This window comes from Myxocyprinus asiaticus, chromosome 31 (genome assembly GCF_019703515.2).
Source record: "Myxocyprinus asiaticus isolate MX2 ecotype Aquarium Trade chromosome 31, UBuf_Myxa_2, whole genome shotgun sequence".
Lineage (NCBI taxonomy): Eukaryota > Metazoa > Chordata > Actinopteri > Cypriniformes > Catostomidae > Myxocyprinus > Myxocyprinus asiaticus.
In genome coordinates this window covers 6,141,377-6,161,224 of record NC_059374.1, presented here as the reverse complement: position 1 = coordinate 6,161,224, position 19,848 = coordinate 6,141,377, and the positions used below count along the sequence as shown (strand labels likewise).

At 37.7% G+C, this 19,848-nt stretch overlaps 1 protein-coding gene across 2 annotated transcripts in view; it reads right to left on the bottom strand.

Moving 5' to 3' along the window:
• The window catches only part of LOC127422249 (cell adhesion molecule DSCAM-like), a 228,166-nt gene that overhangs the window by 2,009 nt on the left and 206,309 nt on the right, over positions 1–19,848 (bottom strand). Inside the window, exons 26-32 of one of the 2 annotated variants that reach the window (XM_051665620.1) lie at positions 19,282–19,572; positions 18,245–18,421; positions 17,630–17,660; positions 17,425–17,540; positions 12,911–13,060; positions 12,433–12,630; positions 9,974–10,276 (exon numbers count right to left, since the gene is read on the bottom strand). In XM_051665620.1, the coding sequence (XP_051521580.1) occupies positions 9,974–10,276; positions 12,433–12,630; positions 12,911–13,060; positions 17,425–17,540; positions 17,630–17,660; positions 18,245–18,421; positions 19,282–19,572 (1,266 nt within the window). The remainder of the gene's footprint in view (positions 1–9,973; positions 10,277–12,432; positions 12,631–12,910; positions 13,061–17,424; positions 17,541–17,629; positions 17,661–18,244; positions 18,422–19,281; positions 19,573–19,848) is intronic. The other variant, XM_051665621.1, reaches the window with a different exon arrangement.

The window sequence follows — 19,848 nt, the reverse complement described above, 5'->3', positions numbered from 1 at the left end:
CAGAAGAAAGTGGAAGTGGTTCGACCAAATGGACGCTATGGCAATGGGCGGGAGAGTGCCCTGGACTTGGCATTATTGGAGTCCACCATGGAGGATGGAACGTTTTGTTACGTTAACTCTATATTCTGCTTGAAAGCTTCACTTAATTAAGTTGACCAGCTACTGGAAAGCTTGCTTCTAAAACAACCAGGCCAATTTAACTGTTAAACTTGTGTAAAATCACCATGCAAAAACTGCTTTATGCAGCACAATGAGCTAGTAGCTAACAGCTAGCGGTCGTGTTATTGTTTATGGTCAGTAATGTTTGTGTCGCGTTTAAGATGATGTCACGGCAGAAGAGGCGGCGCAACTATGACAATCAGCCTATAATCCCACCAGCATTGATGCGGCACTAAACTGCAGTGGAAAAGCAAGCTCAGAAAAGTAAAGCGAGCAGAGTCGAGTCGAGTCGAACCGTAACGTGCAGTGGAAAAGTGCCATTAGATTACTCAAGGTCAGTAATGTAATCTAAATTCTTTGGATTATTATTATTTTTTTATTCTATTTTACTTGTTTTGACTATAAATGGTTATAAGGATTTTTAGATATGTTTTACAGGAAAACAATACAAAACTTCTTATTAATTATAGAATTTTTGCAGTAAATCTTTGCCCTAATACCAAAGGTCTTACTAGGATAATATATATATATATATATATATATATATATATATATATATATATATATATATATATATATATACACACACACACACACACACACACACACTGTATATCTGATGTGGATTTTCTCATTTTTATTTTAAAATATAATCATGCCTGGCAACAGGTGTATGTAAGGGCTAGATATAGAATTATAGCTTAGCATAAAGCTGAATATTCACATGCCAATTTAAACAAGGTTACCAATTTCTGCTGCTCAAAACTTACTTCACAGAGTGTAATACAACAACATTTTCTTCTGACTGTATGTGGATTGTGTTCATAGAATGAGGCAGAAAATATATTATTTGTATCTTTCTATATGATACAAAAGGCTAATATGGTTAGCATTTTCCATATAAACATCCTTTATTCTTGTAAAAAATACCCAAACCGCATAAAATACTTTGACAAACTATTAATTACTATATTCACCGATCAGCCACAACATTAAAACCACCTGCCTAATATTGTGTAGGTCCGTTCAGTGGCGCTAATGTCAAAGAAACGACATACTTCAGCTCTAAGTGGTTATTGGCAATATCAGAAAAAAAGCTTGCATAGACGCACACTAACAAAATCCAGTTAATAAAAAATCATCCAGGCACATTTGGCATATTTAAAACATACAATTATTTGGGACAGATGAATTCTATTCTTGCATATTGTTTAGGATGGATTGGATTAAAGTAGTACAGTTGCTACTGTAATTCGGACGCAGCGTTGGTCTTGGAGTGCTAGAGATCAGTAGATTTGTCTCTCACTCCGATTCACAATTTGCTTTGGAAACAAAATTAAATAAAACATCAAAACTGAGAAGGTCTACTTTATATTGCAATAGGAAAAAAAATATGATTGACTTTTCTGTACATTTTTGTCTTTTTTTATTCAGTATTACTGTATTGTTTGACAGAGAAAGCTTCTAATCTGCCTTTGACACGCTGACTGATTTTCTGTATTAATTTTCATATTTAACAATGTGTTCATTGTTTTATTAAATCCTATAATGAATAGCCAGCTGATTTAACTAAATATAGATTGCAGTTTTCTTCTTTAAAGCTAATTATCAGTACAAATAAATTAGATTTCCAGCATCTTTGGTGCGTGGACCCCTATAATGATGAATTCCAAAGCTTTGCAGATATACATTTCTGAAGTCCACAAACTGGATATAGGTATTGCACTAACTGAAAAGCCACATGTCACATGTCTATTGGAGTCTCGGAAATCAATATTTTGACATTATTGTTTTAATTTGAATAATTAAAGGTACATTTCTAGTTTTAACAGAATTGATACTTCAGACCTTTGTTTTGTTGGACAAGAAAAACTTGCTTCATACCATTTGACCCACATTAGGTTTTTGAGAGCTTTAATCCCATCCAGATCAAACATGTCAGAGTTTTCCCTCACAACCTTGGTAAAAAATATGGCACTAATACCTACTGATTTTTGGCTAACTATGTTATCCTCTGAGAAATCTAATTTAATTTTTGCACAACATTAAAAATCATGAAAAACTCAAAATATTCTAAACAGTGACCAGTCACAGAGCATAGGATATATACTTTCCCTCATACTGTACATTCATTAAAATTTTAACCTAATGACAAAAATTATGCATGAGACATTATGCATTAACTACTCAGACAAGACAAGAATAAAAGTAACCTTGTATCCACAATATTTTCAGTAGGTCCACTGTATCTGGACAGGTGGGCGGAATTTCAAGTTAGCTAGCGGAAGTGCGGTTGGTTGGTGTTTTGTGTGTATTGATAACTGCACTGGTGATTTTGATCACACGTCAGTTAAGGTGAGTATGTGTGTGTGTTTATAAATGTCAGATGGCCCCTCCCTCCATCCTCTGGGCACCAGCTAAAGAATTTCACTTTTAAAGTATAAGAATGATCCAAATGGACCATTCAATAAATTAGAAATATGTAAATTGGAGGGAGTTGGTCATTTGATTAATCTGAATGTTTTGTGAGATTCTACCTAAACTTTAGAGGACTTTTGTAACATCAGCACAAGGAAGACAGTTGTAATAAAATAAGTTTTATTTACAAAAAGATAAACAAGAAAAACTAACAACTACTAAATGGTACTAAAATGCTAAAGGATAATATAAATGAATAGGTAAATATTCTAAACAGCACTGTGGCAGCAGTGGAGTCATTCAGGTTCCTGGGCACTACCATCTCACAGGACCTGAAGTGGGAGACCCACATTGACTCCATTGCGAATAAGGCCCAGCAGAGGTTGTACTTCCTTTGCCAGTTGAGGAAGTTCAACCTGCCATAGGTGCTGCTGATACAGTTCTACTCAGTGGTCATTGAGTCTGTCCTCTGCACTTCAATAACTGTCTGGTTTTGTTCAGCTACGAAATCAGACATCAGAAGACTACAAAGGACAGTTCGGACTGCTGAGAGGATTATTGATTGCCCCCTGCCCCCCCTTCAAGAACTATACACTTCCAGAGTGAGGAAAAAGTCTAGAGAAATCACTCTGGACCCCACTCACCCAGCCCATTACCTTTTTGAACTGTTGCCTTCTGGCCGACACTTCAGAGCTCTGAGCACCAGAACCATCAGGCACAGGAACAGTTTTTTCCCCCAGGCTATCCATCTCATGAACAGTTAAAACTGCCCCTTTGTGTAATAATTAATGTGCAATACACAGCTTAGTCTTTTTATATTATCCAACACATCCTACCTCTTCTGCCATTACATTCCCTTGCACTGTACATAACTGATTTGTATTTATATTTGCACTACGTATGTGTATGTGTATGTATGTATGTATATATATTCATATAGTTTTGAAACACTTGACTGAAATGTTTCTCATGATCTTAAAAATCTTTTGATCTGAAGGCGTATGCTTAATTGTATATATATATATATATATATAATAAAGAATGAGTAAGTGTTTCAAAACTTTTGACCGGTAGTGTATGTATGTGTATATATATATATATATATATATATATATATATATATATATATATATATATATATATATATATATTGTCTATTGTGTATTCTACATATACTTTTTTCTTTTCAATATTTATCTATTTTTTATTCAATTTTAATTATTTTTTAAAAGTCTTGTTGCTGTTTTGTGTACTGGAAGCTCCTGTCACCAAACCACTTCCAAATTATTCTTGCCATTATTCTGATTGCATAGAGTCTAAATATGATACTGAAAGATCAAATATTACCAATGCACAAGTTTATAACTTAATAGTTCAATTTGTGTGAACTATTGTGTTGATCAAACAACTGCAGTTTACATAAACAGTTCTGTGAACAAACATGGAGTGGATGTGTTGCAGCTGTTGTCCATTATAGGAGTAAACGTTTGTGTGTAAATATCTGTCTTTGTGGCTTCTTTGATTCAGCTTTTGCCACAAGGTAGGTTAATGCTGCTTCGAGAGGTCTTGAAGAATTTTTATGGTCTTTCTCACCTCTGGTCTTAAGAGGGGGGACTGAGAGGTTGCTAAGAAATCACTTGTGGACCAATGAGAAGTTCCTTTCCAATGTGTTGGAAGGTCCAAGGCCTTCTTTCTGAGGTCTGGTAGTTGTCTGAGCCACTTATCTGATGGCTGCTTGGCAAATGTTTGTGTTGGTCCACCACGATCCAGTCAAAATGAAGCCATTTTCCTTGCCATGCAGTAAACCATGCAGTTTCCAGAGTTTGAATGTTCACCACATGTGTGTAACCATTCGGGTAGATTATTGCTTTTTAAACATTGTAAGATGTCTTTGAAAATGTCTTGGACAATGTGTGCAGCCAAACGAAAGTTTTGGTCAGAAACCACTTGCAAAAGCACAGCGCTACTACCGCAGATGCTTCTCCACCTATTAGCTTCCTACAGAAGGGTTGGCTTTGGAAGAATTTTTTTTGAGTTTTCTTTTTTTCACTTTATTGACACTTTATTTGATGATAGCAGTTGGGTGGGGAAGAACAATATCACCTCGCTGTAATTCTGTTTTTATTTGTTCCCAAGTTTCTATCATTTTTAATGCTGCGTTAGTACAGAACAGAATGGTTGTTAACTCTTAACTTGAAGTTCCGCCCACATCGCCTGCAAAGGGTCATGGGACTCAGGAATGTTGTGGATACAGTATTATTTTAATAAAGAAATAAACTTTCCCTCTTAGTGGATTGAATTTTTCTCAAGCTAGTCAAGGCATCTGGTCAATTAAATAAGGGGGTGCTGGGATACTGTAAGCATGAGTTGGGACACATCAGCATTATTCACTGATTCGCTCCAATAAGGCCTTTGCTTGAAATTCATCTCACATTCAGCCACTCCACTGTGGCTGTAAAATGCTGTCTTGTAAAAACAGAAAATATGTGCGCAGGACACCCCTGTTTGCCCGTCCAGACCAAATGCTTCCTGTGGGTGCACATGGCAACCAGATACATTCACAATGAGCCAGTAACCCTAAACTCAATCCAGTAGCCCAAGAGCCATCTGGGCCTGAAATCAGCCCTGGGGAGCCCAGACGGCAGCTGCGTTAGACCCATTGATGCTAAAAGAATACAGAATGTGTTTGGACAGCAGCTTTCCAGCCAACAGCTATCATCACAGCAGCTTACTGCACACTGTAAGAGTGACAGCTTAGGGGTGAACCGGTAAATGGAGGAATGTGTGGAAAAAGAACACACACAAAAGGAAACATACTTAATGAAGTATAAATGCATAATCTTTTACACAGTCCACTCTAAAGTGAATAAACATTGAAGATTGTTTTTAAAAATTTATTTTTAATTTTATTTAGCATTTCTGTTTGATACCAACATAACAGCATATATTCAATTTCAATTTTTTTCAACAGAGCTTTTTAATGGTAAATTAAACTAAATAAACTGCTGTGTTACAAACAAATAGTGTCCAATCAGGGTGTATTAACTCCGGCCAAGCACCAAATGCAAAGTAGAAATTGGCTTTGGTGAGTAAATAAAACATTTCTCACCAGTTTGCAGGTAACTTTTATTGAAAACTTACAAGGTTTAAGTTGAATGGAAGAACGATAGTTCATGTGGTCTCAGACTTTTGGACCGCACTGTACCATATATACCAGTCCTAACCAGTGTGCTACATCTGAAACACTAAAAAGTACAAAAACAACATTGTCAATTTATAATGCAAATTCAGAACAAATAAAAATGATTATTTGAGCTATAGCACTATCATTTTTGCAGTATTCTATACACAATTAAAATGAGTAGCATGGTATATAAACTGACTTGATACATTTTTAACTTTTAAGGAAGGTTAACAATTTTTCAATATTTTACCAGTGTCCAGTTTACTTCAATTAGTCTAGTATAACCAGACCTTTGATTATCAGCAATAAAGTCTGGTCCACTTAGCAGATGATTCTGGCTGCGAACAGCCCACTTACACTGGACAAAACTGTCTGACCAAAATATAAAGAGACCAACCACAGTTCGTATTGTTTTTATGTGCCGATTAGGGATAGGTAAATCTTAAATTAATGCTATCATCATAATAGACTGGCGAGGTAATAAAAACATTCATATTTGTCGCAGCAGTCTAGTTCTGTGAATGACATTAGAAATTAATGGAAATATGTGCTGACTTTGTGGTCAGAATTTCTGTACATCCAAAAGTAATAAGTACTGATTATTTTACAGACAGAAAACAAGCCGAATATACAAGCGGTTTTGCTCGTTGGCATCTAGTTTACTTTCTATTAACTGCCTCAAACAAAACTAGGAGTATCTTTCAGAGATTTGATGCCATTAAACTTTGGCAAATCCAATGATTAGTAGTTCTTCAAAAGAGCTCACTGTATCAACATTTCCAGGCAGACTGACAGAAACCTGTGCACTCTGACTTGCAGACATCTTGTAAAGCCAGCCAATCAGATTGTAACTGCCAATTTCTTTCAGCTCTTGCTTTTTTGTTTGCAGTATGCATCAGACCAGTGATGGGAAGTAGTTAACTAAATGTAGTGATGCTACTAACTTAACTATATTTTCAGTAGCCTGACAGTAGTTCAGCTATTTTTACAATGGTGTAACTTTTCCTGTAACAAGCTAAATTTTCTAATGAGTAGTGCTGTAGCATCACAAAACAATACATTTGTCACAATGTGTTGCGAATGCAGCAATGGAACAGAGGGAGGAATCAAAAATTCACCAAAACTGTCCTCTCTCTCTCTCTCTCTCATGTAGTGCTGGGGAAACCAGATAATTTAAGTGAATCAGTTCTTTCATTCAGTTCATGTAAATGAATTGGTAAAAATAAATGATTCCTTTATATTTAGCATTGAAAATACCAAACGGTTCATGTAAATGAACTAAACATTGAGCAGCCTTAAAGGGATTTTGTCTTCTTTTTTTAAGATAATATTATGTATTGCAGCTGTTCTATGCTATATCGATTCAGTTATATTACATGGTTTTTTCTAGTTTATTAGTGTATATTATGTATAAATCTATGTTAATTTTAATGTTGTCAACCTATTTGTTTAACCCTTATGGTTTTTCGGCAGAAACCATTGCTTTGATAGGCCTACAATTAACAATGGTTTTACTACAGTAATAGTGTAGTACCTGTATAGTAACCATGGTTTACTGTAGTAATATTGTAACTAGATTGAAAGGTTTGTGGACAAACTTTAGATTGGCTTGAGAAAGCCTATCCTGAAAGTTTGAAGTAGCTGTAAAAGCTTGAAGTTTGAAGGTTTTAAGTTTGAAGTAGTTATAAGTTTAAGTAGTAGTTTTAAAAGTTCAAAGTTTAAAGATTATAAGACCATTCAGTCTATCAGATAGATAGATAGATAGATAGATAGATAGATAGATAGATAGATCATTTGGTTGCTAGGCAGTTACCAAGGTGATACTCAAAAGGCTCCTTGCTACCCTGAGTCAAATGAAAGAAACCCAAAGTCTCTATGATGTTCTGGTGCAGAGATATGTGATTTGTTACTTGGTTGCTTGGGTAACCCCATCTGGTTGCTATGCAGTTACCAGGGTGATACTTATCAAGCCTCCTTTCCATCCTGAGTAAAACAAGTCAACCCGGAAGTCTCTACAATATTCTGGTGAAGAGATATGTGATAAGTAACTTGGTTGCAAGGGTAACCCCATCTGGTTGCTAGGCAGTTACCAAGGTGATACTCAAAAGGCAGCTTGCTACCCTTATTCAAATGAAAGCATCCTGATGTCTCTATGATGTTCTGGTGCAGAGATATGTGATTTGTTACTTGGTTGCTAGGGTAAGCCCATCTGGTTGCTAGGCAGTTACCAAGGTGATACTGAACAAGGCTACTTGCCATCCTAAGTGAAATATGTCAACTCGGAAGTCTCTATGATGTTCTGGTGCAGAGATATGTGATTTGTTACTTGGTTGCTAGGGTAACCCCATCTGGTTGCTAGGCAGTTACCAGGGTGATACTTAATAAGGTTCCTTGCTATCCTGAGTGAAATAAGTCAACTTGGAAGTCTCTACGATTTTCTGGTGCAGAGATATGTGTTTTGTTACTTGGTTGCTAGGGTAAGCCCATGTGGTAGTAGGCAGTTACCAGAGTGATACTTAATGAGGCTCCTTGCTATCCTGAGTGAAATAAGTCAACTTGGAAGTCTCTACGATTTTCTGGTGCAGAGATATGTGTTTTGTTACTTGGTTGCTAGGGTAAGCCCATGTGGTTGCTAGGCAGTTACCAGAGTGATACTTAACATGGGTCCTTGCTATCCTGAGTGAAATAAGTCAACCCGGAAGTCTCTACGACATTCTGATCCTGAGATACCCATCTTAGTGATTTTGAATGGAAGTCAATGGTGTTTGGTTGCTAGGTTGCTCTAAACGGTTGCTAGGGCGTGGCTAAGTAGTTTCCATGATGATACTTGAAGACTGATTGCTCACCCAATTCAAACAAGCCAAATCTCATGTCTGTAGGACAATCTGATCTGAAGATATCACACTCAGCCTTTTTGAATTGAAGTCAAAGGGGTTTGGTTGCTAGGGTGCACTAAATGGTTGCTCGGTTGTATGCAGTTGCTAGGGTGTTGAAGTGATAGAGTGAAAGAAAGAATAAAAAGAGTGATGTAAAGATATAAAAAGGAAGTGATGGAGTGATAGACAGAAAGTATGAGTGGTGCAGTTATAGGATGCAGCTTGAATTCTCTAAAGGAGTTATTACAGGAAAAAGTTTTCATACCTTGAATGGAAGTCAAAGAGACATGAGGCCTATTCGGAAGTCCGATACTGGAATACCGTAATTCCGATCAGTTAGAAAAGACATAGCACACTATTCGGGATTAGTCTGAAGGTCTGTGCCAAGTTTGGTGCATGTAGCTTAAAAGCTCTAGGTGGAGTTAAAGTCAGAAATTTTAGTCTCATAATAATAATAATAATAATAATAATAAGTTTAAATAGGATTTCAGTAGGTTGGCTTTCTCAAGCCTAATAACCATGACTGTAGTAACCATGGTTAATTTTGTGGTTACTATGGTTTTACTATAAATACCATGATTAAACTATGGTTCCTGTAGTAAAACCATTGTTAATGTTTGTAAGGTATGAAATGACTTTTGAAGAAAAATTAATGTGTCCAGAGCCCTAATAGCTGTCTGGTATGAGGGTGGTTTCTGCTTCAAATTAACCAATCCAGTTTGACATGAATGACCAATAGGGGAGAGCAGAGTGGCACAAAGGTGTGAAACTCAAATGACCCTTGGGTGTGAAAATGTCCTCTGACTAAATCCTTGAGTAGATTACTTACCAGGGCAACAAATGGCCAAAACATGGAAGAATACCTTAGCAACATATGTTCAAATTGGTATCATTACAGAAAATACGGACCGGTGGAATATGTGAGGTTCGGTCAGTAATACTCACAGTAAAGGGCACCATTTGTTCATAATAAAAGCCAAGCTAGCTAAGAACTGGAACTAATACTCAAATATATTGCACTTCCATTTCGAACCCCTTGAGCACAAGGCGATTTATATTATTTTATAAAAGTGTGTAACCTAAATAATGTCATTGTAATGTAACTAAAAGTAAGTAACTATAATATCAAGAATTTAAAATGTAATCACTACTTTTATATGTAGTAAATGTAAACACTACCTTTTGACAAAAAAGGCATGAGATAACTTTAACTAATTACTTTGTAATGGCATTAAACCCAACAATACCCATATCATCATAGTAACGACACAGCTAAGCAATGTGTTAATAAAAATGATGGAAGACAGTTAACGCTTTCCCTCTTTTCTAGTCTTACCGGGTCTGTGTGCTTTGGGCACGGCCATATTCATGACCCTATTGGCATCCTGTGGTTTGGGTGGGGAGGCGGTGAATCGGCAGATGCCGGACTCTGACGGTGTGCTGGACGTCAGGCTGTCTGTGTAGTCATTGGTCCCGGCGGTCATCTGCTCTGAGGAAGTGTCTGAGATGAAGCATTCTGTGATTGTGAACTTTGCGTGTCGCAGCTGTTCCTCCATCTTGGCGTGTTCGTAGGCACGGGCTAACTCCTCGTATGTGGAAGAGGCGCTCTCTGTGGACACCATACTGCTGCGAGCGCGATCTGAGAGAAAACACATAAGCAATTGAATTGCAATGAGTAAGCAGTGAAATCACCAACAATGCTTGAGTGCCATTTCATAGCAAAACATTGAAAAAAGTCCTCAAATCTTGAATGTAATAATTTGAGAATCAACCGATATTTGTCGAAAAATAAATTTTATGGGTTGGCCCCCTGTACCCAACGAGTAGGCTATACCATCAGTAAGGTATAATGTACAGTCAGCAAAATAATCATTGACAGTGTTATCAGGAGTTTGTAATAATGACTGGCTAACTGTACATTATCCTGCTTATCACACAGCTACTTATCAAATTAAAAAATACTTGTAGAGACTACAGAGAGACAGAACACTGATATACAGTATACTGTAGGAAACATTCAGTGTTGCCAAAGATAACAATCATTTCTCTAAAATTTTAATTTTCTTGAAATTTAAGTAATGTTAAGGTAAATATCACTTGTGAGCAGAGTATTTTAATTGGGTATTATTTCAAATCAAGCTGTAATTTTGCTAAATTACACAAAAAGTGTGAAAATATTACTTAACACCATGCGACCCCACGCCCACATGTGTGGATATTTTATTTTGGCTTCGCTACACGCAACTCATAATTTAAATGAATAAAAACTGACTGAATACTTTTCACAAGACTAGACTGTCATTTAAGGGTTAAACATCTGGTGCACCAAGTCACGTGACACAACAGCATGCCATCGATTTCCGTGAAGCGCTCCTGTGGACGCAGCGCCAACAAAAGTGCCTCTGGTAAACAATCACTTTTTTCACTGAAACCTGTTTGGTTGTAAAGAGTAGAGTCTCTAGTTTAGTTTGAAATGCCGCTTTAAAAAATTGGTCAATTTTGCTGATTAATATGATGTGGACATCATAACTGATGGTAACTGGAACCACACTTCCTCAAAAGTAGAAAAAAACCTGTTAGTTATTTTGAATAACAACCTGTGGGTCATTTCGCTTAATTTTAATATACATTTTGTTATATTTTATTTGTTATCACTGTACAATATGATTCTATTCATTAACATTAGTAAATGCATTCCTGTATATTTACTGTGCATTTTCACAGTGAGAATAAATGGGCTTATCCAAAAGCTGAAAAATTTTGCTTTCAGAGGCTTTACAATATATGGAGTTAGAATGAAAATAAGGTACATTTTGAACTGTTCTGAGACCAGTGCAGACATTCAGCACACTGGAGGTTAAGTCATTCACTAAATATTAAGCAAGTAAGCAAGGGAGCATCCTATAGCTTTCTATGCTGCTAAGTGCATTCAATCCTAAAATCCGACCAAAAGTTCAGTTTCAGGCTGCTGATGATGTTCGGACCTCTCAACATGTTTGGCAGACATGGGACAATGGTAATCAGTACATAGATTCAGAATTTTATAATAAAACATTTTATTTTAACATGTTTGGCAGTGATTGGATGATGCTGGACATTATTTTGAATAAGAATTATTTATTCAGCTTTACAGAAAATCAGCTGTCATGTCTGTAATGTCTCAAAAACATAAATAACCAAACACTCCTGGAAACATAATAAACAGTCTGATGAAAAAAATCAGACTTTCTTTAGTTGGTGTTATTTGAAATTTCACAACATAGTCTTGCTGTCCACATACTTAATGTGGACATCAATTTTTAGGAAAACTATTTGCTCTATTCATGTTTTTTTTTTTTTTTTTTTTTTTTTTTTGCTTGTTTATTATGTGCTAGTAGTTACACATTTAAAAAGGGAAATGGAAAATGCACAAAGCTGTCACGTTCGGGTCTCGGGAGGTTATTTGTGTGTATTTAGGATACATAAAATGTTAGCAATGAAATTAGCCTTCATAAGACAAAGGAATCTGCCACTCAAAAACTTTAAAAATGTAATTTCCATCAGCGTCATTTCCACCACAGAATTCTATTCAACAGAATTTGAGGAAATTACATTGTGGTGGGAATTTTCATGACTTTCAGAAAAAATTGCATAAATTATGCATGTGCATACACTGTTAAACAAGTAAAAAAAAAGAATATTAATAGTGTGAAAAATGTTTTAACAAGACTTTACTTTCTAAAAAATCCACAGTGTTAAGTGTTCGGAACATACCCTTATGATGTGACCCCATTAATCTGACAGATTTTCTTTTACCTGTGTCCTGAGAGGGACTGACACTGTAGCTGTCACTCTCTTTATCGACTGAGCCTGTGGCACGGGGTGTGGGCAGCCTCCAGTCTGTAGTGAGAGTGTGTGAAGAGACGGGAGGATGGGGGCGGTTCAGGGTCCACTGGCTGGCATAGCGGCTGCGTGTGGCAGGGCCGGCTTTAGCTGTGCGGCGGGCCGTAGGGTCTGATGGGACAGAGACACACACAGCCGTTTGAAGATAATCAAAGTGTCCAATGTAAAGTATGAGACCAAATCCCAGTCCCAGTATAGAAAAAGTATTGCTTCAGTAATTAATTTGAAGGTAGTATTTTTTGGGGGGGGGGGGGGGGCACACGGAGTGCAGTATATGAGGTATTTACTAAAGACTACTCGATTGTCTGAGTTTTAGTCAAAGCATCTACACACATGGGCAGCTTTGTGTAAATCAGACCAACAATACCGCCCAGACTAGTTAAGTTCTTACTTGTACCAGGTCTAACGTCAGACACGTCTACAAGTGGTCCAGTGGCCTGGGACAGAGACTGGTAGTGCACTGTATGCGTGACGGTTGAAGACTTCTGTTTAGATGTTTCTCCAAAGTCATTGTCCGTCAACAGCACCGTGGAGCGGTCATCTGAAAGAGAAAGAACCATGATCAGGTTAAAGAAAGCAGAGAAGACAAACAAAAGTTTTACATTTTGTGAAGAAAATGTGAGCGGTGCTTGTTCATGCAAAAGTCCCCACCAAAATATTAGGATGTCGTGGTTGCCAGAGTGTTGCTACGCAATTTCTAAAATGTTCTGAGTGTTCCTTAACGTGTGGCTCTGCAGTTGCTGGCTAGGGTATTCTGGCTGGTTACCTGGTGGTTGTTTACTGGCCCAAGTCATAAAAGTCCATCACACAAGTCATCATTGGGCAGTACACTGTCAGAGCCAAAGCTTCGGAATTAGACCAATTAACTCTGTATCCCGAGAACTTAGAAAAGGAATTATTAATTCTGTGGAGGCAAGGCATAGATCTAGAAGGGTCGGAGATGAATAATAAAATATAATCTGCATAAAGCAGAAGCTTTTGCACCACACCTCCTGCCATCACCCCTGGAAAATCATCCTCCTTTCTTATCACGGCTGCTAATGTTTCCAGGGCAAGACAGAACAATAATGGGGAAAGAGGGCAACCCTGCCGGGAGCCCCTATCCAGAGAAAAATAATCTGAAATTAATCCATTTGTTTGTACTGCCACTACTGGGTGTCTATAAAGTAACTTAATATATCCAATAAATGTACTCCCAAACCCATACATTTCTAAAATCGTGAAAAAATAATCCCATTCTACCATATCAAACGCCTTTTCAGTGCCAAGTGAGATGGCAGCGACCAGAGTCTGTTCATTCGCCACTGACCACATGATATTGATGAAACGCCTAATGTTATCAGAAGAGCTACGCTCCCAAATAAACCCCACCTGATCTATATGTATAAGAGATGTCATAACTTAATCGATTAGCCAAAATGTTTGACAATATTTTAACGTCTAGCTGGATCAGGGAAATTGGATGGTAACTCTAGCACTCACTTGGATCTTTGTCCTTTCAGACTGATCCGGGCTTGCGTCACGGTTGGCGGAAGCTTTCCATTCTTTAATGATTCCGTATAAACATCTAGCAAAAGTGGAGCCAATTCTGTAGCATAAGATCTAAAAAACTCAGCGGCAAAGCCATCTGGCCCTGGAGCCTTGCCTGTAGGCAAGGCCTTAATTATCTCGCCAAGCTCCTCCAAGGTTATCTCAGAATCAAGAGAATTTGTTTGCTCAGTCGTCATTTTAGGGAGTTCTAATGGTTCCACAAAGTTTCTAATATCTTCATCAGTAGACGAAGACGTGGAACTATGGAGATCAAGATAGAATTCTTTAAAAGCATTATTAATATCTATGGCCGACGTAAACATTTCACCACCAGCAGATTTCACAGAGGGATTGGTAGAAAAAGAGTCTCTCTGCTTTATATATCTAGCCAAAAGCTTTGTCCTCAGACTCAAAATATGATTCTTGCCCAGAATAGCCAAAACTCCTTCCGCGAAAAAATAGTATTATATCTGTATTTTAATCAGGTCAATTCTCTGAGGCCATCAGATGACATTCGGTGCTTCAGCTCTGCCTCGGCACTTTTAATATTCCCTTCCAACTCCACGAGTTCTTGTGCTTTGGATTTTTGATGAATGAGGCATACTGTATGATCCGACCCCTAAGAACTGCCTTAAGTGCCTCCCAAGCCACGCCCACAGAGGATACTGAGGACCAGCTGGTCTCCATATAAACATTGATTTCAGCCTTTAACATTTGTTGGAATTCAGGATTTTGCAAAAGGGTTACATTAAAGCGGCAACTATATGATTTCTTTTTCTCCATATGTGGCAACACCTCTAAGCTCACCAGGGTGTGATCTGAGACTAAGATGTTTCCAACTGAGCAGTCAACAACAGATGAAATGAGGGACTTAAAAAAAAATCTATTCTAGAATAAATCTTATGGACTGATGAAAAGAATGTATAGTCCCTACCAGATGGGTTCAAAAGTCTCCAAATATCTATAAGATCAAGATTTTTTACACATCCTGTGAAGCGTCAGTGCTGCTCCAGGGGGCTTAGACACTTTTGCTTCACTATGATCAAGGACTGAGTCCATCAATAGATTAAAGTCTCCTCCCAATATTATATCATGAGGGGTGCCAGCGGCTTGCAACATCCCTTCAAGATCTATAAAAAAGCCCTGATCTTCAGCATTAGGTGCGTAAATATTAGCCAAAATCAACTTTTGCCCCTGAATTTCTGCTAAAACAATAATGACTCTTCCTAATTTATCTTTGCTGTGTTTGAGACATTTGAATTTTAGATGTTTACTTATCAACGTAATGACTCCCTTGCTCTTACTTGAGCCAGCACTAAAGAAAACAGGCCCATCCCATATCTTCCCAAATTTTTCAGCTTCTAGCAGGGAAAGATGCATTTCTTGAAGAAACAATATATCATATTTCTTTCCTTTAAGAAAAGAAATAACCTTCCTTCTTTTTATGGGGTGCCCCAACCCATTCACATTCCACGTGAAGAGAGACAATCCACTCATATTAACATTTTACATATTAGAAAAAATAGATTGTGTGTCAAAAACAAAATTATAAAGACCACATTCCAACATTAGTTCAACAATCAAACCCCAAACTTCCCCCAGAACCAAATAAACAGAAAAAAGAAAAACGTATGCATTAACCCCGCGTACGACAGTGCCAACCAGTGTCCCTCTAAACTCAAACAGTCCATGTATGCCTACAGATCATCAGTGCAAAAGTGACCTTCTGTTGATGTAAGAGTTTCTTGCATTCCTTGAATCGATCACGTTTTTCTCTTGTCAAATTTGCAAAGTCTGGGAACAAGAAAATGTTGTGGTTCTTCCAAGAAAGCCTTCATTTACTCCTCGCCTCACGTAACACAAGATCTTTATCGGATGATCTCAGAAATTTGGCCAGAATTGATTGATGCCTGTCTCCCTCAGCGGATCGCCAAGCTGGAACCCTGTGAGCTCGCTCGATTTCCAGCTTATGGCCTGTTATGTCGAGCAGACTCGGAAAGAGCCCATCCAGAAATTCCACCATATTCTGACCCTTTGCTCGCTCAGGAATTCCAACAATTCGGATGTTGTTTCACCAGTTATGATTCTCGAGGTCTTCCAACTTTTCCCAAATGCGTTCCAAGTCCGCCTTTTTCGCTAGTGGATTAGCAGCTAATTCCCTCTCCAGTGACTCCAGATAATCAATCTGTTTCTCAACATCCGCCACTCTTGTAACCAACTCAGTGAATTTAATCTCCATGGCAGTGATCGATCGACGTATTACAGCAAGATCCTCCAAGTCAGCAACGACCTTCATCAGCATTACCGACATGTTGGACAGTTGACGCTGAAACAAATTGAGTCCCTGGTCTGAGGCCTGCTGCTCAGGGGCTTCAGCTTGAGCACGTAAGTGTCTTTTAATGTCTCCAGAGCCTGAGGATTTTGAATTAAAATTCATTCAAAAATTTAAATTGAATTAAAACTAGCAAAGTGCGCAGAGCTCACCGTTCACACGTCCGCAGCTCGCATGGCGCCACACGACTCAACAAATCAGATTTTTAGGATTTTAGTCAGAAACCAAGATACTAACTCGATACTACAATTAAAAAGATATAACTATACTAAACTACTGCAGTACAGGTAGTACTAAGTACTGACTTATTTCGGTATCTGCGCACTTTGACTGACAGGCAGCTTCTTTCTATTTTTATTTTTTATTTGATCAAAATTAATTCAAAATACCAGTCTTGACGAGGTATAAATGTAAACACAGTCAGTTATGTCTAAAGAGAGATTTTTATCAAAATATTAGAACTGTTCATTAGGACTTGCAGTGTAAATGCAGCCTAATAGACCTGCCACTTTCTATTGTGTCATTAATATTAATCAAACAATATTAACAAGAAAACGAGAAAATCACTGCTCTTGGCTGGATAACTTTAGAAGCTTTAAATAATCAGTTAAGACAGTATACCAGTAGTTTAAATATATTTATGTTACAATTCATTACTTTGTAACATTAATTTCTGAATGTTTACTTGAATATTTGATACTGCTGTTAAAAACTTAAGGGACTGTTTTCTTAATTTGTACCTTTTGCTTTACTTCTATTGCTTGTAATTTGTCTCTTTGTTCTTATTTTATTACTTACTGTTTACTTGTCTTTAATTATTACTTGAGAAGGTGAAACAATGTTTACTTAAGTAAAAACATTTTTTATATCATTAACTAATTGGAAATTGGTATCGAGAATTGATAATTTTTACTTGGATTTGTACCGACTACTGAAATTTTGGTATTGTGACAACACTAGTATCAGCTCTAGTAATATTGTAGTTATTCTTGCCTTAGTAAACACCACTAATATAATGACATGGAATCCAGTGAGTGTCTTACCAATTGTCTCCATAGTGTCTCTCTCCTCGATGAGTAGCTGAGCTCGTGGGATATCGATGTGCATTCTCAGCGTCTGCTGCTGTTTGTTCGCGGTGTCTGGTGTACGAGCATTTTTACTGCAGAAACACATGCAAAAAATTCAATAACAGCCGCTACTTTATGAAAAAGTACTGATTTATAGGGCAATATCATATTTGATGGATACCTCATTAGCATTTCCGCCAGGCTCTTTGCATCTGTTTAATATTGAGAGAAAAGAGAAATATATGACTAGCAAAACATTGTTTAAGAGTATGTGTGTTCCACCCTGGCATATACACTGGCTACATAAGTCCAACTTAGAAGTGTGTGAATGTTGTTGCATCAGATAACACAATATCAAAGCAAGTAGAAATTGCAAGCAAATGATGCTAGAACTTATCTCAAACTTGCCATACATTTCATCATAAAAGTTTGCGAACACACAGAAATCAGACTTTGCTTTCGCACAGAAGATAAAAACCGTACGTACGCCAGAGCCTGCTGAGCACAGTTCACTTTATAAATGCCAGTTAGCGAAAGAATGTGCGTACATGCTTTATTAATAAAAAACAATTACTAATAACTAATAGATTTTCTCAATTTACCCACCACTGGCAGGTGTGGCATGTAAATTTTGGACCCAGTTTGGAAGGTTCACAAAGTCTGTTCAGCAAAGGAGCTGGTGTTGCTTGGGCTAAATGCCTCAACCAGAAATGAAGAAAATAATTTAAAGAAAACATTTCATAAACTTCACATAAAGTCTGCAGTATTTTCTGTTGTGATGTTTGTTTCTGCACACCTCGTAGCCTCTTGAGTCTCTGCTCTCTCCTCCTCCTCCTCAACACCAGAAGAACAATGAAGACCATGGAGATGGCTACCAGAATGCAGATGATTGTGACCATCATCTTCAGTCCCTCGTTGCCCTGTCTATTCTCCTGACTGGGGTCCACCGTCTTTGGCAATGGAGCAATTGTGCCTGGAAACAGAAGACCGAGAAGTTTAGGGAATGAATAAAGATTTTATATAATTTTCTACCAGTTAATCCCAAACAACTGCAACACATTCATGGGTCAATGGCATGCCGCTTATTTTTGTGTCTACATCTATTAATTAATTTAAAAAAATATCATATTACATTAAAATGCCATTTATAAAGAAAATCACTTCAATTTACCTCTTCTATAATTTCAATATCTAAATTCAAATTAATGTTGCAATGAAGCAGAATTGTTTTAAAATGTTGTTAATATTCTATTATAGATAAGCTGCATCCCAAATGTAATACTATACACTATGCACTATGCAATCAGCAATCTAGTGTATGGATTTTCAAAATGTAGTACTCCAGCTGACCACATTGCCTTTGTGAGTATACTTTCCTGACCGCGAGCGAACAGGAACGCATTCAACGCATGCACACTACAACTGCTTTGTGACACTCTTTTAGTACAGTCACTGGGCAGTGCATGCGCAGACGACATGCACAGCCGAGGACCACGTGCACGAGTCAAGAAATTCTAGGGCCATGCTGATGACAAATTTGCATCATGCATACTGTGCGTGGAGCAATCAGCAACGTGGACTCGCAAAATATATTTTGGCCTTTAGCGCTGAGCAAGCCGTGACTGCTGAATGCATGAAGTGTTCAGATTACATTTCTAAGAACTTGGTACATGGGTTTTAAACAAGATTTAAATAAACGTTTACCTTTTCCCTTCATCTAGGACACCCTTATTTGTCATTGAGCCTCAATCATGTCTTGAAAATGCCTCTAAACTTTTAATTGAGACAACATTTCGTTTGACCCCGAGTGGTAAAACACAAGCGAGTACTCACTGCCATCCACATTCAGAGTAGCGAACATCACCCTCTTCTCTGCCATTCCCGCACTGTTGCCCACCCTCATCTGCAGCTCATACCAGGTGGCCTCCTGCAGATCATACAGAGCATGGCTCTTGGTGAGGGAATCTCGCTTCACCATGGTCCACTTCGTAGTGTCCACCGGCCGATACTCCAGTGTGAAAGAGTCGATTGGACAGCCACCGTTGTTCCAGCCAATCAGGTTGAGCTCCACACGGGTAGAGTTGACACTTGTGAAAAGCTCGTGGTCTTTGGCGAACTGTGGCTCTGAAGAACGTGGAGAAGAAATAGATAGAGTTATTCTGAGTGTTTTTTAAACTTCAGACACTTTCATGTCCCAGGGGTTGATTTTTATTCAAACTAATGGATTTCAGCATATTACTTTTTGTTATATGAAGGTCTCCTTAAAACTGAATTAGAATGTTTTTACCACGCCTTCATCAAATTTTTTGTGGTACTTTTTCAAATGCCTTTTAAAAGTACATTTTAAAACTCAATAAAAGATTTGACTGTTTTAGCCTTTTCCCAGACACAGACTTCATT